This window comes from Hydractinia symbiolongicarpus, chromosome 6 (genome assembly GCF_029227915.1).
Source record: "Hydractinia symbiolongicarpus strain clone_291-10 chromosome 6, HSymV2.1, whole genome shotgun sequence".
NCBI classification, from domain to species: Eukaryota; Metazoa; Cnidaria; class Hydrozoa; order Anthoathecata; family Hydractiniidae; genus Hydractinia; species Hydractinia symbiolongicarpus.
The window spans coordinates 15381625-15399295 of NC_079880.1; the positions used below are offsets into that span (position 1 = coordinate 15381625).

At 35.1% G+C, this 17671-nt stretch overlaps 3 protein-coding genes across 3 annotated transcripts in view; 1 reads left to right on the top strand and 2 right to left on the bottom strand.

The window, feature by feature from the left end:
• LOC130647171 (uncharacterized) overlaps positions 1–7406 on the bottom strand; it is a 103878-nt gene extending 96472 nt beyond the window's left edge. Inside the window, exon 1 of the mRNA XM_057452934.1 lies at positions 7397–7406. The gene's annotated coding sequence lies outside the window, so the exon portion shown is untranslated. The remainder of the gene's footprint in view (positions 1–7396) is intronic.
• Positions 5966–16977, top strand: LOC130647165 (galactosylgalactosylxylosylprotein 3-beta-glucuronosyltransferase 3-like). Its single transcript, XM_057452927.1, has 5 exons — positions 5966–6058; positions 6293–7180; positions 7745–8038; positions 16231–16372; positions 16549–16977. The coding sequence occupies exons 2-4, from the start codon at positions 6359–6361 to the stop codon at positions 16333–16335; spliced, it is 1221 nt and encodes a 406-aa protein (XP_057308910.1). The 5' UTR covers positions 5966–6058; positions 6293–6358; the 3' UTR covers positions 16336–16372; positions 16549–16977.
• LOC130647166 (uncharacterized) lies at positions 12446–15568 on the bottom strand. The gene is made up of 2 exons (XM_057452928.1): positions 14951–15568; positions 12446–14721 (listed from the first exon to the last, which is right to left on the bottom strand). Exon 2 carries the CDS (start codon positions 13450–13452, stop codon positions 12454–12456), a length of 999 nt encoding a protein of 332 aa, XP_057308911.1. The 5' UTR covers positions 13453–14721; positions 14951–15568; the 3' UTR covers positions 12446–12453.
• Positions 16978–17671: the final 694 nt, after the last annotated feature.

Consider the following 17671-nt stretch of genomic DNA (forward strand, 5'->3'; position numbering starts at 1 on the left):
CTTTGTCAAATTGATATAACTGTCAAAATTGATACAACTTTAAAAAATCGTTTATCGGTTTCCCTGAAAATGGTTAAAGCAGGAACTAAGGAACTATGATAATAGTTGAAATATTTTGTTTTAATTATTTTTTTCAAACCAGGCTAAAAACATGTCGTACCAAGTTTTAAGTCTTTCAAATTTATTTTTAGCAAGAAGTATGGTTTCGAAAGAGGAGTATTTAGCTTTATCCTTTTCAGTACATAGATTCATACTTGTTAATGTATCCAAATTTAAACTTGCTAACTTGCAAAAAAATAGTTCTCGTTAAAATTTAAGTGTTAAAAAAATTAGTTCTCACAAAAATTAATTTCCCGAAGTATCCCTTCATAGTTCTGCTCTTTTACATAAGGAATGTTCAGAAACTTTTGTAAACTATCTGAAAACATTTTGTAAATAAAAATTTTTTTAGAAATTTTAGCTCATCACAAATGTCAGGATTACTGAATGTCCATGAAGCAAGACTTCAACAATTATACCAACCATAAAAGCTTTTAGTCTGTATATTATAAATTTCATTTCCAATTAACTTATGATTCATAACTTCACTGAAGATTTATCTTGATAACAGAAAAGTATAAAATTCGTTTCCACCCCAAATATATATCTAAAGCTGTTTACCCATATCTAGAAATTATTCTGCCCTTTTCTTTACTCCCTTGTTTTTTTTCATAGGATTCAGAGCGTCACAAAAATAAAACTTTTTCCATAAACTGGATTTAAAATCTCAACAATGAACTATCTCAGTTCATCAAACAAAATTTCTATTCATAAAATACTTGCTAGCTAGCTAGTTAAACTAAAATAAAGTATTATGCAACTTGCATACATAAAACAGCGCAACTTCTTTTTCAACCTTTAAAAACTTTTATTGAAGTTACCAAGATAATTTTTTACATGTAAGACAATACAATTCTAGTACTTTTCTGTTACTGGAACAAAAAGTTATCTAACCGCTAAAGTTTTCTCTAATTTCTAACCGCCATTTTTTTGATCGCATAAATTAACGTATTCCTTATGATGCGTTCGCATATTCTGGCCATATATTGGCCAAAAATCACTCAACGATACCAGGTATTTTTTGTCGTCTTCTCTCATATTCAAAGGAGAAAAAACCCTGAGGAAGAGGGGGGGGGGAATAGTGGCTACTGGACATGCGGAGATTTACCCAAACGGTAATTATAGTCATTAGGACACGAGGCAATATTTTCAGGCGATTTGTTTATATAAGGACTTTATATCAAAGTTTCCAGTCACAAATTAAAGGTTTAGATTTATATATAATCGTGGTATAGACTAGTAAAAAATGGCCAAATTTCGCATCTTATTTTACCTGTTCATAGGCGCAATATTTACTTGGAAATACATAATGGCATAGCAACGCTGCCCATAACAAACGAGGTTATATATCAACCTCGCTCCAAAAGCTCTTTGCTCACTTCTTGACATTAACGTTTTCTAAAGTTAACTCACCAATGAAATTACACTTGGATCCTTGGCAGGTCAAGGAGCACCGTACTCATTTAGCCTATGAAAATGTCACGCAGGTCGAATTTCAAGCTTTTCCTTTTTTTTTGTATTTTTTGGGTGTTTGTGCAAGGTACCTAAATTCTCCGCTGGTCACTAGTAATCGACAAATCAAATAAAAAACCGTCTCATTCTTGCAACGTCGAATGGTGCTAGAAGTTGAGATATGGGCGTTGCTTTAGATATCATTTTTTGCTAGTTATCACGTTAATGGATATCATAAAAAATTTTTAGCAACACGTAAAATACCACGGGGATGGATCATTCTCCACCCTCTTTAATGTAATCGGAGCTGCAGAACTTCGTACATATACTGTAGAGGAAGATGTGCAAAACATTAGCTCATGACAAATACAGCTGACTACCACTACACCACATTACAGCAAAAAATGACTACGTAAATGCAGGGATTAGCAGGAGACCTGCCTAGCTACCTTATAAATAGGCATCCTATTTTTCAATAAAGACTAGTTCTGATGCTGACTCCAGTGGCAGCCCTACATAAGCTAATTATTTCTTAACAATTTACGTCACTCCATACTATCCAGGGATGCCATAAATTCATGTCTTTTTTTGAAGGAGACAAAAAACTGAGCGCTGTGGCTTTATCTGTGCATTTGTTTAGGAAAACCTGGATGTCATTGGTCCATTTTGCTTGCGTTTAACACCACAGCGGGTAAGCTGCAAAAGTTTTGCGTTTGCAGATGTGTTGATTCTGTAAACAAATGCACTGATCGCGCTTTCTAAAAAATTCACGCCAGGGCCGGTAACGCCCGGAAGTGGTAAGTGCGCTTTAACAAGTGCAGAACACGAAATCTATTATCAATACAAATGTACGTAATAACTTATGGCGCAAACTTCGAAATAAAGCACCTGATCTCAATATATTTTGTTAGGAATTGTTGGACTGTGACAAAACCTCCCAATTTAGTAGACATACTTTAAAGCAAAACATTTCTGCAACGGACATTCTCTCAATGACGGAAGAAACAACGGTTAAAGTCTCATAATAAAACCTCTACGTAGCGGACGTCGCTTCAAGGTCTCAATTTAAATTGACCCCTAGAACTGTTTGCCTACATTTTTTAACGCAATATTTTAAGGCAAATTTTAAACTCGTGCTTAACATCAACACCGGTTAGAATGCGTGACGTAGTGTAAAACTCGATGATAAATAGGAAAAACAGAATGCCATTTCAAGCGCAACCATCGTATTTAGGGTCCTAAAATGCATTCTTGATCCCAAAGCTCTTTTAGATAAACTTCGAAAGAAAAAGCTTTGGGACAAGAATTCCTAAAACGTTAACCCTAACGGGGACATTTGTAGATTGTTGTGTTTTTTTATCGTGTTAAGTGCTAATATTTATTGGAATTTATTCCTAGAATATAATGTGTAATATGATGAGGCTAAACAGGTTACGCCAGCTACAGAAGCATCAATGACATTATGTGTCTTTATTTTTTTGATTTTTTTTTGCAGTGATATCCTTTCCTCTTGACACTGGTAGAAAAAGCATACATTTTGCAAGGAAACACTCTCAAACTGTGACACAAAAAACTTGCTCTCGGTACTCTATATTTTGGAGGTAGGGCAAAGAAAAGGCTGGGAACAGAGTTTAAAATCCTGGTAGCGTATAACGACGTCACTAAAAACATTGCAGTGTTATTCAGAAAGTCGTTAAGTTACTTCTCGTTTTCTGTTTCTTGGGTTAACATCGAGTTGTATTTTTTATTTTATTTTTGATCAATTTGATATGTTTTCTACTGTTTTCAATGTTGCCTTATGAATCTTGAAAGGTTTGTTCACGATATGGGCATCAATGTTATTCGTGCAATCGAAAGGATTCAATGTGTCCAAACAGGAGAGACAAGATTGCAGCCGGATGATTTTATTGAAAAAAATTGGTACAAAAGACAACTTCAGAAGATAGAGGAGGTTTCATTCTTACGGGCAATCTCACGTGAAGTCTCTCGTGAAACCGGGGGATTGTATAATCAGGGACAGTGTTTTAATGATGGTACCAATAGAAATCTATTAAACAAAGCTACATCGGACGTAAATCGTTCAAGCAAGAATGATAAAAAGGATAATGCCGAAAGTCCTCCTGAAATTCCAAACAAAGAAAAAGATTGGATTTTGGAAGATGATATAGTTACTCCACGATATTACGTGGAAAAAACTCGACCCCCTTTACAGCGTTTTATCACAGCACCCGTCAACCTATCATTATTTACACAGACTTTAAAACACGCTAAAAAGCAGCATCTTGAACACGTTAGGCGAAGCAAAGTTTGGAAAAAACCAGCTCGCATAAATTGGTGCACAACAAAGGAATTTCTGTCGAGGAGAATAAAAAAATACAATGACGCTAGAAACCTTGTAACGCGTAAAAACGAGGTTTTGGTACGAACAGTGGAGAATATCTCAAAAATTGAAAAGGAGATCGATCTAAACGACCCTTGTGATGCGATATCTTTTATGCAACCTCTATATGTATTTTTTTATGAAAAGTGTAACAAGAACGCCCATTCGTAACTTCATTCATCCTCTTGATTTTTCTTGAACCTACCTGTAGGTAATTTTTATAAGCAACTTACTTTATGTGACATTTGAGTTGCTGAACAAAAAATTACTTCAAGGTTTGCTTAGCAGGTAGTGAAAAAATTACCAAGTTATTCATAATTTCGTGATTTGTTGAAATCTCACAAACTGGTCCGACTATTGTGGGTGGCAATATTTTTTTACTTTCAAGATTTTAGGAAAACATTTAGAATACTCAAAGTAAGAATTAGTAATGATGTTACTTTATTCACCAATATTGAAGTTTTCCCCCTGAAAAAATCCTAATTATAAACTGTCAAAAGCGGTAAATTTCTGCTAGATGCAAAAGTCCAAATGTTATTACAACAGAAAAACTCAAACTCAACCCCATCACCTTAAAGCAAACCGTCCTAGGAGGGATGGGAACGGCTGGGAAAATGCGCTTTTCCAAAGACTATTTTAGTATCACCTTTTGTGTATCGACTTTCACGACATGCAAAATTTCTTTGTTTGTAGAAAAAGAAAAATTGAGTTTCATGCTGGAAAATTGAGCCCAAGTTAGTTAAGCTGGTTGGACAAGAAAAGTAGGGCATAGTCCGTTGATTAATCAGGCAAAAAAAAAATCGAGTTGTTCATTGTAATACTTAGGTTCATATTTTCTTTTTGACGGATCTGTTGCTTGTAAAATAAGCGGGGATTTTAACAGTATAATTTGGAAGGTAAAACTCTTACAATGCTTATTATTTACCTCGACCCCGGGGCTTTTTTTTCTCTATTTGATACTGGGACGACGATATCAAAAAAGTAAAAAAAGCCCTGAGGTCGGGGTTGGCCTAATATAAAAAAAGTCCAAGAGAATGTTCATTCTTCATTTCCTGTCAAATATTAAAGCTGTTCGGATTAAATCCGGTGTAGCGGGTAGTGCACTATTCATAAAACGGATGAGTTTAATACGAGTTAAAGAACGTCAGGAAAAAAGTGACTAAATTTTGACACAATAACTAATATTTCTTTTCCGACCATTTTTGGGTATATATATATTTTTTAAATTCCTTTCACATCTTAAAAATGTAACAGGTATTACCTATCGACAAGTAAAGGTCTGATTTAAACTGTAAATTAGACCGTGAATCTAATTTAAAGGGGCTACGGAACGGCTGTTAGTTTTCGACCTTAGTGACTTGCACGAAAGTCGAGCTGATGGCGGTGGAAAACTAAAATGGCTATTTTTCCGGCATGTATGTAATGTACAGACTCGAACATATAGATATATCTAGAATTTTTATCTTCTCCAGCCTTGGTCATGTTTTCATCCAGAATGAGTCTTGCTGAAATATTTCTTTATAATATACTTTTCGAAAAAAAATATTAAACCAGCGAGCAAATTGCACTGGTCTGTTCATTGCGCAAAACGCGTTTGCCGAATTTTTAATATGTGCGCGGGATATACTGAATGTGAGCCCCTTTAAAGCCTCGGACCATTGGTAACGCATCGTCGTATCATATGATTCGACATTCTTGAAACGATACTGATTGGGCGATTTGACATGCATGCTGCAACATAACAGTCTATAGACTATGTTATGTTTCCAGCCCTTAAAGTATTCAAAAGCAGTATAGTTTTTATTCCTATATTTAATTTAAAAAATACCCACACTTGCCAAGACTTGTGAAACGTTCTGCATAATATTCCACCTGAGATACAATCTTTGATTGGTGAGTGGTGGTCACATGACCATGCCTATTATTGAGCATGCCTATTATTGAGCATGCCTATTATTGAGCATTGCTTAGAACTAAGTTGTCGAATAATCATTTGATCGCAAATCCGTAACTTCTGTATTGTTAATGCTGATTTTGAAAAGATAACAAAGATGGCTGCGCTATCAGTGAAAGGAAGAGAAGTTTTTATGTTATTTGTGTTTTTCTTATTTTAAACTGATTTATAGGGTAGGTATTTTCTTTTACTGAATAACTTTATTCTATTAATTAGATTGATCTTTCAATCAGGGGTTTAGTTAAAAATCAATTATATCATATTAGATTGAAGTATTTAAAAATTATCAAATATCAATAAAAAGAAATCGACAGCGAGAGAATATCTGCCAAAAATATAAGAAACGTAAAAATGGTGAGTTTTGTTCACTAGGCTATGCTATAACTTACTTTCTTTTTGCATTGTAGTGCATGTTCAAATTAAGCGATAGTATTTTTTAACGAAATCAAAAAACAATCACAAACATTGGCGTAATGACGCTACGTCGAAACGTAATTACACTATTGATATGGATAAGTGTAGTTACGATATTTACGATACATGTAATATTAACGCGTCGAAAGGATGAGGCGAAGCATGGAAATGTTATTGAAAGAAGTATAGACGATTTAGTTAAAAGAACCGAAGATCTCGATAAAAAATTATTCTTTGAGTCGGCTGATACCACACCGAAGCGAGAACAATGCGTTACACATCACGAGTACAAGCAAACGGTAAACGAAATTAAAGATGGCACTACGAAGCTGAAATCAGAGAAATTAAAACTCATAAACCGAATTGGAGAACTTCAGGACGAAATAAGCAGCTTGCAAGCTGACAAAACAAAAATGTTGGAGAAAGAGAAAAAATATAAGAAGCTAGCTAAAAGGTTGGCTGCAAAACTGAAAGGACACGATCAAAATTTGCCTAAATTAGACCCAAATATACCATGGGTATTTGCAATCACGCCAACATATTCTAGGTATACACAAAAAGCAGACTTGGTTCGTTTATCGCAGACTTTATTATTAGTCACAAACTTTCATTGGATTATAGTAGAAGATTCTGAACACCGCACTGAGCTTGTTAACCAACTTCTTCAAGAATCTGGACTGAGTTTTACACACTTACATATAAGAACTCCGTCTAACATGCAACGCAAAAAAGGAGAGCGATATAATAAACACCATCGCGGTGTTTCACAAAGAAACCTCGGGTTGCAATGGCTACGAGACAACGTAAATATAGAGCGCACCCCGGGTGTGTTGTATTTTATGGATGATGACAACACTTATCACAGAAAGATATTTGATGAAGTAAGTTCTCTTTTGATCGCTTAACCGAACTTCAATATGTTGCCTACTTTGCAGACAGCGCTATGCATCAAACAAAAAAACGGAAAACTGCGATTTCTGAAATCTGAGTGGCTGGAACAACTCGCTTTATTATAAAAACTAAAAATTAATTAGTCGTATGTCTAACCAAAATAGAGTACAGTTTCTTTTTGGAGAGAAATACTTTTACTAAATATGTAAACTCAGAAGAATTCCGGAGTTGAAACTGCGGCTAAAGTTTTAGGACCAAGACTTCTTGTCGTGTTTTTGTCCCGATATAATGAAAGAGAAAAAAGAGGCTGTGAACGAGGTTGCCAAAAGTATATTCCTCTATGCAGGATCTTGGTAAATGTAGATGTTAATTAGATTTCAAAATTTGCTTTTTGATAGACAGTGTAACCACAGCCTAAAGCAACTGTCAAACCTTTTACACAGGCTTCCTTATAGCTCTTGGACGTACGTGTTATTCCATATATAGGTTGGCTATAGTGCTTTATTACGACAAATCAAATTCCACAGTAGCTAACTAAAATTACCTTCGTTTAGATGCGATACACAAACCATGTTTCCATTTGGCCGGTTGGTTTGTCGGGGGGAGCAAGATGGGCTGGTCCTATCGTTGAGCATGGGAGAGTTGTAAAGTTCCATACTAATTGGGCACCCAATCGTACATTCCCAATAGATATGGCTGGCTTTGCTATCGGATTGAAATATCTGTTAAAGGAAAGGCCCTTGGTCAAGTTCAATTCGCTAGCGAAGAGAGGATATTTGGAGCCAACATTTTTGGAAACATTGACCACCATGAATGAATTGGAACCTTTAGCTGACAACTGTACAAAGGTATATTCTCGTTTTATTTTCATATTTATGTTGGGATCTGATCCTTCTAAAATTTTAAAATCTAAGTATGGCAAAAATTTTATTTTGTGTTCTACATTTTCTGGTTTATCTAGCATTTAAATATTCAAGTAGGGCAAAACTTCTACTTGGCATTTCATGTTGTTAGAGCATGCGCACTTGAAGCCAAAATGCGCACGTCCTAACAAAAATTCCCCATGAACTTTTTGCGATGAAGCGAAAAAATAATAAAAAATAAATTATAATAACATAATTAAATATAATATAATTAAAGCATAATAATAAATTCATAAAAAAGTATCATAACCTTTCAACTGCGACACACGAGATGTACAAATTAAAAACAACAAGAAACCCTGGGGGCTCTAAGAATTTCCGTTCGCTACCAAAACATTTGATGACAACCTGCTTATTCGTTGTGTTATCGTGCCAAACATTCGAAGAGGTTTGGTGCATGAAGCTCTGAAGATAAAGCACACAAGTGACATTATATGTTACAACAAACGCAAACAAAACGAAGCGTGTCATAATAAACTCACATTTTGAAATAAGTTCCTAACAAAAAAACAGCCTATCATTCATAGTTGAAAGTCTTGCGATTGAAACGTTTATGGTCTTAAACGGCATTTAAGGTGGCAAAAAATCAAATTTTTGTATCACCATCATATTCAGCATACTTCATTTGTTAACTGTGCCAAATTTGGCCGAAAATGAAGTGGTTTTAATTTTTGGACCAATTTTGGCTTAAATTGACATTTAAGGTGGCAAAAAATCAAAATTTGGATGTGACCATCATGTTCAGCATACTTTATTTGTTAACTGTGGCAAATTTTGTTGAAAATAAAGTAGTTTTAATTTTTGGACCAATTTTGGCCTAAAATGACATTTAAGGTGGCAAAAAATTCAAATTTTATTGTCACCATCATGTTTAACAAACTTTATTTGTTAACTGTGGCAAATTTTGTTGAAAATAAAGTAGTTTTAATTTTTGGAACAATTTTGGCCTAAAATGACATTTAAGGTGGCAAAAAATTAAAATTTTAATGTCACCATCATGTTCAGCATACTTTATTTGTTAACTTTGCCAAGTTTTGTTGAAAATACAGTAGCTTTAATTTTTGGACCAATTTTGGCCTAAAATGACATTTAAGGTGGGAAAAAAATTAAAATTTTAATGTCACCATCATGTTCAGCATACTTTTTTGTTAACTGTGCCAAATTTTGTCGAAAACAAATACCAATTTGGCCTGAAACGTCATTTAGATGACTTCCCAGTACTTAGGGAGTTTGGGAACGAAGTTTAAATCTTAATTTACGAAGTTTAAATCTGTGACGTTGCAATTGACTATTTGGGACAGGGTTAGTTAGTCAGTTATACCAATACTATCCTCCTCTCAGAGAAACGTGAAATCCCAGGGTCGATTTTTTCTCCAAAAATGCTCCGAAAGAAAAAACGACGGTTTTAAAGAATTTCCTACGCCTTCGGGCGCGGAAATTCAAAAAGAAATAAGAAATAATGTGATGAAATTAAACCAAATGTTGATTTAATTTTCACAGATTACTTTTTGTATATTTGGGGACACCTTAACTCTAATATGATTTTAAAACTTTAAAGATTAAAAAGTATTTCATGGAGAAGGGTGTGACCAACAAAAGAGGTGCTAATGCAGTTATTCAGTAGGGCTACATCCGTCGTTCGACGCCGAGCCCCAACTAGTATTTCTAAAAAAAGTATAAAACAAATAAATACACTATAAATGTTTAAAGATATACTGATAACATAAAAATAATTTTAAAGACAGGTCGAAATAAAACAAAAACTAAAACCTCAAAAAATTCAGGAAATTTGTTTGGTTGGCGCTTGGCAAACGACGCGAAAATAAGAATTAAATCCTACTCTTTCGCCTGGTCGCTGCGACCAGACGAAATGTTTCCACGAGCATCTGATTCTGAAGTCTTATCGGCTTGCGTTTCTTTAACCGCTTTGGGCTACTTAAATTTATGATGCTTTACCCGCTAACAATAACACGTTGGTTTGTTCTAGCCTCTATCTCACGCACTACATGAAACATTTTGCAAGTTCAAGATAATACCATGGGATAATACCTATTTATTTGCAATGACGGAAAGTTCTGTACAAAACAGGCTACTGGCGAACTCGAAATGCATAGGGAACAAAATTACACGCAAACAAAAATTCAAAGTCTTTTACCTGCAAGTGCTTTTCATTTTTATTTATAAACGGTAGCAATATCATTAATAATTGATAAAAATCAATCTTTGTCTTTATTTGTATATCCACAAAAATTCACCCAAATGGGATTTAAATATATCTTTAAATGTCATCTTGCATGAACATGTATAATAATATGAATATTTCGAGTTTTTCTTTTTATGGAAGTTCGTTCATAACTATTTTATTTACGATAATATTTCGACACGCCTTGACTGTGTGTTTTTCAAATCTAAACTGTGGCGTAACGAATTGAAGTTATTATATTACAACAACACAAAAATAAAATAAAAAGTTATTAACAATTTACAGGTCAACATTGTTTCACTTAATAATTAACAACGCTTGATTATTCAAGATCGAATGAGTGATACAACATTTCCGAGTTCCATATCTGTCAGCTGGTGGTCCCGAGCGAAGGATCTGCAACCTCTCAGGCAAAGTAGTGTTGATCGCAGCAGACTAAAGAAAATTTTAGTTCTAATAAACTTCGTGGCTTCTGCGAATCTGATGTTTCTTTTTTCTAAAATCATTTCAGACAGTCTCTGATAAAATCGTTTACACTCTCTTCCCATGCCACCGTTTGTTGCAAAAACAAGGGGAGTTAATGTTCCACTTTCTACTTGCATAACTCTTTCGTTGTATCCTCTCTTCTTCTCTTCTTCGTTTTTCTTGAAGCATTTGTCAAGAGAAAGACCCTTGTATCTCAGAGCGTTGAGGTCAAAGACCCGTACATCTAAAAATACTCGTTGACCAGGGGTCCAAAAACCGACTGCGCTGATGTCTAATCGGGCTTCCTGTGATAAAATACCGTTTTGATGGATTCTTTCACCGCTTAAACGTAACAGCAATGGTTCCTTTCTCACATCTTTACATACTTCCTCCAGTAATTTCCCTGTAATATCTCGTATCTCATTGTGTCGTAAAGAGACGTAGCCACCTTTCTTGCATGATAACGCATGTGTAACATTAAATTTGCTTCCACACACGCATTCTGATGGAAGTTTCGGGATTGTCCAATCGTATCGCAAACGTAGAGCGTCAAAAAACTGCTCCTTGTTCAGATCATAGTTCAGCTCTTTAATTGGTAAAGATGCAAGCCAATTTGATACACCACTCTCCATATTTGACTCGTTCAATCGTGTGTCATACGTAATTGTAGATTTTTCAATTTTTTTCAGATTCTGTTGTCTCCGGTTGTTTTTCACTGCCGTCAATGATACTATTTCTTCATCAACAACATTTTTACGAAGAATTACGTTCTTCAAAGAAGCAGTTATGCTTTCTGAGTTTCGTAGCTCTGTGGGCGCTGGTTCAATGGGATTGATAATTCCCAAACCACCAAGTCGAGGAGGCAAAGACAGGAGTGTGCGTTCATCATCGTTCACAATGTGTCCGCCAGTAATAGCAGGTAGCAATCGATGTCGTATGATTTCTTCAAGTGGATTCAGATACTTCTCAAACCCAGGTATTGTTCTAAGGAAGAATGAAAATTTGTGTTGATAACCACTTGTATAACAGGCATAAGCAGCTTGTGGCTGTGATAGCGCAATATCTGAAAGTAAAGATATCTCCTTCACCCAGTTCGTTACCATTTTTTCACAGTACTCCTTCCTGAAGCTGTCACTTCCGATCGAGGCGCCAAGATGTCTATCACCATCAGTACATATCTGGATATTCGTGCCCTCAAAAGTCGCTTTCGCCAGTTGTTCGTGTCCTGGTTTTACAATTAGCCAAGATTTGTGAGGTTGTGGATTGTAACCGAACAATGGTCCAATTCAATCTATCCCACCAAACTTTCAAGTTTCTACATTTTCCACCTGCACTAACGTCTTCAGCGAAAGCAGCAACAGTAGTCCTAAATATTCCGTCAGCCATCAGATTAAGTAGGGGTGTTAGACCAATTGCGTATATTGCCATCCCTAGCGGATCACCCTGCGTAGTACCCTCCTCGGATCTTATTTCTTTACCTCCAATGATGAAAAGCCTCGCATGAACTCCATAGCAATTGATGACATAACATGCAAGAGTCGGGCAAACAATCTTGACGTTGCGCAGGAGTGCTTCTCTGTTGATACTATTGAAGGAATTTGCTGCATCAACAAGTAAAACAGCCTCTGTTTCTTCACTGTCAAATACCTCCCTCATCGCGTGGATTGCCGCTTCACTGCCAGACTTCTGACCAGCACATCTGAATTTCCGCACTTGATTTAAGGACGTCTTTCTGAAGAACTGCCATCACTACCTTGCCACATATTCTTCGCAAGACTTCTCCAACACCAATTGGTCTTACTCCAGGTTTTTTGTCTAGAGGTACGAGTCTGCAAGCAGTAAATGCTTCAAGCGATTGATCTTCAACATTTTCTATACATAACTTCTTTATAACGTTGGCTATAGCTCTTCTTAAATCCAAACCGCATTCACCGAAAACCTTTGAAGTTAAAGGTTTTCTCCATCCATCTGCGTCCATCCCAGAAGGTCCGGAGCCTCCTTTTGTTACTTGAGCTGCTTTTAATACGTACGTGTCATCAATGACGTCATATACAATCGGATTAACCGTTGATAACGGTCCTTGCAATATAACGTCTTCCTTCGCTTGTTCGCCTGGTGGATGTTTAACTCGTAATAAATTGAATGTTTCGTCATTTAAAGGAAGAATGCCACCTGCCATGTTGTTTGTTAATAATTTGATTGCTCCGTTCACATTTTCAATCTGCATGAGATCTTTAAACTTTCTCGAAACAACTTCTATGTTTCTTCTCTCGGTTGGTTTAGGCAATCGTGATTGAAGCATTTCACATTCATCGCAGAGTGCTTGAAAATCGCCTTTGTTCCACCATTCTAGTCTTCGTTGTAATGCGTTAACATGGTCTTTGCTTTTCGAGTTTTTTGACGGCTTCTGAAGTAATAGAGCTGGCATTACGTGCATTGCTTTTAACGCAATACATTTGATTGGGCTATTTTCCACCCAGCTATTCAATAGTCTAGTTACTTCTCGAAGAAAGTTTTTTCCAGTAGCACCATTTGAAAGCATGAACAAATTTCGCCTCCAAAATACAATTTTCTTATAACAAGAATTAATTTGATCAATCGCATCTGTACCTCTTTCGTTACCCCAATAAAACCGTTCTGGTTGTGTTTGTTGTAGAATGCGTTCATTCATATCATTTCGAGGGTCTGTAGATTGTTCTTCTGCTGGAAGTCCAATTTTAACTTTGCATTGCCGCAAATGTTGGAGCACTCCTCTGTGGGTTCTAAAACGTTTGTGGCACTGGTGCACGGAAATCGCAATTCGTCAATACCATTTGTATTTGCATTCCCATTTGTGTTGCTAACTTCATTATCCTTTCTGTTCATCTTCTTCTTTTAACGTATCGTAAACTTCTCGTGCATTAATCAATATGTTTCAGCAATTCTATGCGTAAAGACAATGGAGAAATAAATTTGTCGATTTACCGTTAACGGAAAGACGTCCGCCATCTTTGAAGTCATTGCAAGTATTATATATTTGAAGTTATTATATTGCGTTATTGCGTTGCAATGTTTTCGCGTTTTCTTTTTTGCTAATATGTAGCATCGGTGGCTTCCAAAACGAAGATGTAAACGAAGATGTATGAGCCACCGTCCTTATTTAAACCATCTTCGAAACTGTCATTCCTTTGAATTCCAAGAGCCTCGCGTACTTTACGGTAATTCTACTATTATCGGTGTGCACTGTTTTTGCTGAGTTCCACTTAAATGCTCCATGGCAAATTCGTGAGTGTTCAGAAACTCCTGTGCTTTCCCATTTCTTGTCATGTATATCTTTTTCTTGTTGGCTAAGACGAGTACAAATTTTGCAACCTGTTTCACCAATGTACGTATTACCGCATGAACATTCCAATTAATAAACCCCTGGATTCCTATTGGCTTGTAATTTGCATTTATTTCTTGACGTTATAATAGATAAAAAGAAAAACTCAAAAGATTTAAATAAATGTTTTCTCATTGCAAATAAAGGCAAAACATTTTTTGCTTGACGCCAGTGTCCTTTAATTTTGTTTAATTCACTTTCAAATGTATGTAATCCATTTTAGGCAGTATGTCATAAGCCCTCCAATAATCACTTATAAATATTGCTCCTGGCAAAATAAACTTTTGAATAATTGGAATTAGTGTTTCCATGTCTCTACGTTCTACTGGAACCATAAAATGTATGCGTGAATTCTCTTCAATTCCACCGAAAACCCATTAACCTTCCACATGGTGGCCACGGTGATACTTTTGTTTACCAAACTTTGCTTCGTCTATTTGAACTCTAATACCATTACCTCCAATTTGGGATGAATTTTGAATCATTACGTTATGACAGATCTTACGGCAAAAATTATCCCAGTCTATTGCAGTCGCACTTGGAATTCCCATTTGTTTCATAATTTCGTTTTGTGAAAACCTTAAGATATATTTTTAAAAACTAGTTACAATAGCAAATATTTTGGCATTGCAGGATATTTTTACGAAAGAATTTTAAAACATGCTTTTAACCATACTTAGTATTTTTTGTTTCGCACAATCATTTAATATTTATACTCTTGTGTAAAACACAGGAAAAATAAGTTTTGTTGGAAACATTAAGGTAAACAGAAAATAGGTGTAGAAAACTAAAAAAAATAGAAATTAACCTGTGCTCCACCAACACGTGCCACAAATTCTTCTAATGTTAAGTCGAAATCTTCAAACCATGATCCTTTCCGAATTGATTTTAAGTATGTTTGTCTCTTTGACACCTCTATTCATACTGGTCGGACGAATAATTTGGAACCATGAAGTTGTTGCATGTGCTACACCGCATTTGTCTTTTCCATTGGACAACAGTTTCTTTATCGCAAATAATTCCTTTAACAAGACCTGGGAATTTATTGTTTTGATTATTGTGTATCTGCCTGAACTCGATACTGTTGTAAACAATTCCCCAATAATTTCTGTAGTTTAAAGTTAATATTTATATAACACTAAAATTGTGGAACTATTAATTTGTTCGTTCATTTATAGAATTATAAAGAATTATAGAAAAAAAGATATACGGGTGTTACGGCATTAATTTTTTATGAAAGAGTTTTTAAAAATTTTGAAACGGGCTAACATATTTACAATTAAAAATTATATTAAAATTCTTTTCCATAATAATAATCAAGACGCTATTTCCATAATTTTAAAAATATTTTAAGAATAAGAGTAATGATCTATCAACAATTTCTTAAGAATCACGAGACTTAATGAAAATGACGATTCTTAAAAAAAAGAGTGTGAGTGTTATCTCAGTTATTCTTTTCATTAGAACGTCGTTCCCATTACGATTACTATTCTCATTAAAAAAGTATATGATATATTAGTTGTTACATCAAGTATAGTCTGTATGATACTCTTGGGAGGAGTCAAACTCTTTTAGCTTCGTATTGATTACCGTTTACAATTTTAACGATGCCCGGTATCTTAACAAATTCTGCCTTAATGAACGTTACGGTACCAATTGCCAGAAATTTCAACACTTTCCCAAAACCAGCAGACAAGAGTTCTTTAATAAACTTTAGGTATTCTTGCATCATTATCACACTGTACCTTCTTGATGTTGATTGTTTGAAACTTCTGAACGTAAGAATTTCACCAGGTGTATACAAAATAACCTGTTTATAGTCAGTTTCGGCTGGACGTGTTTTGCTGATTTTTTTTTGGCATCTACCAAATCACTGATAAACTGTAATAAGTAAAGATTTATACTGGTAAAATAATTTCTTATAATAGAAAGATAGAAAAATATTCACCATTTGAAAAAAATATTCCTCAGCTGCATTTAATTTACACCACATGTCACACCACACTTCACACCACATTTCACACAACATTTTACGCCACATTTTACACCACACTTCACACATCAACTATGCATTTTTCGTTTATTTAGGTCTTAGTGTGGCACACACGAACGGAGAGCGCGAAAAAAAGCATACTAGGAGAAAGAGAGATGATCAAACAAGGCAAAGAAACGTATCCCAATATGGAAGTATGACCAGTCCTTATATGGCAGTTGGACGCGTCTTTATATGGCAAGTCTAAATTTGATAGTGTTACCAAAATTCATGTCGTTTTTTTATGAGTAAAAGCTGTAAATTGTAGTTACAAATTTTAAAATGAATTGTGTTTTGTGAAATATTGGTTTGTGAGGTACATTTGTTAGTTTTAACTCGTTTGGGGAAAATTTGAAATAATTTTTTATTTTTAGTAAAGTTGTTTACCCAGGATGGCCTCTTCAGCTCCAGTGGGTACTGCTATCAACAGGGGTCCTGCGAAAGGGTTCTAGTGCATTTAAAGCTTCCATCTAAGCCACAAAAGCCGTGCAAGCACAGCAATCGCTCAACTAGACAACCGGTTAAGATATCAATCGTATTCTCATGCTGAACGTTAGCAAAAAGGATCGTTTCACACTTTTATAGTCTGTCTGGCATGACTCGGCCAATGTTCGAAGCCAAGACCTTCCTTACTGAAAGCAAACACTATGTCACAAGGCTACCAGCGGGTTAAAGGAAATTTTATACACTATCAAGCAACATACGTGTGAAAGAATTTACGCTCGCTTTCAAATCTGATTAATAGTGTACATTATTAATTTATTTCAGTATTACTATTTCCCTTTATTAAATGACATATAGCACGCCTAGGGTTTTTCTTGCATCTAATGCGAAAAAAAGTCAAGAGGTTTTTTTTTCATTTTCTTAATTAGTGCAGGGAATTTGTGTAAAAATTGTTAATCGTGAAATCTGGTACAGATGAAGTTGAAAAAGCCACGGATCCATCTCAAAATTATATTTATGAGTATTTTAAAGACCAGAATATTTCCTCCATAGCAAAACAAATCAATATCAGAAAAAACTATATTTCTATATATCAATCGAAAGAGCATACAAAATGCATGATATAAAAAATGACATGGCAACGAGTTACAGCTTCAAGATTGTAAAATCAGAAATTACACTGTTACTTTTAATTTCTACGCGTAATAATCACCAAAAACTGTAATTCAGTGATATTTATGTATTCACGTCCTATGTCATTTCCATGCAAAGCTTAGTTATCAATTATATTTATTTACAGGGCGCTTAATTGAGTCCTTGGTGGTTAATAAAAAAAAAAATCACTAAAATCACTAGTACAGTTTACCTTTTCACTGAAAGTTTTTTTTAGTTTGATACAAGAAACAGTATTCCAATAAGTCTATTTCCTCTGCTTTGTCATCTTCACCATTTATATCTAAAAGCATAAAGTCCGACGTTGTGAGGGCGATATCGTCTTCTTCGACTTGGTCATTTGTAAACGGATTTTCATCAGGTTTAAATAAAATGCAGAGT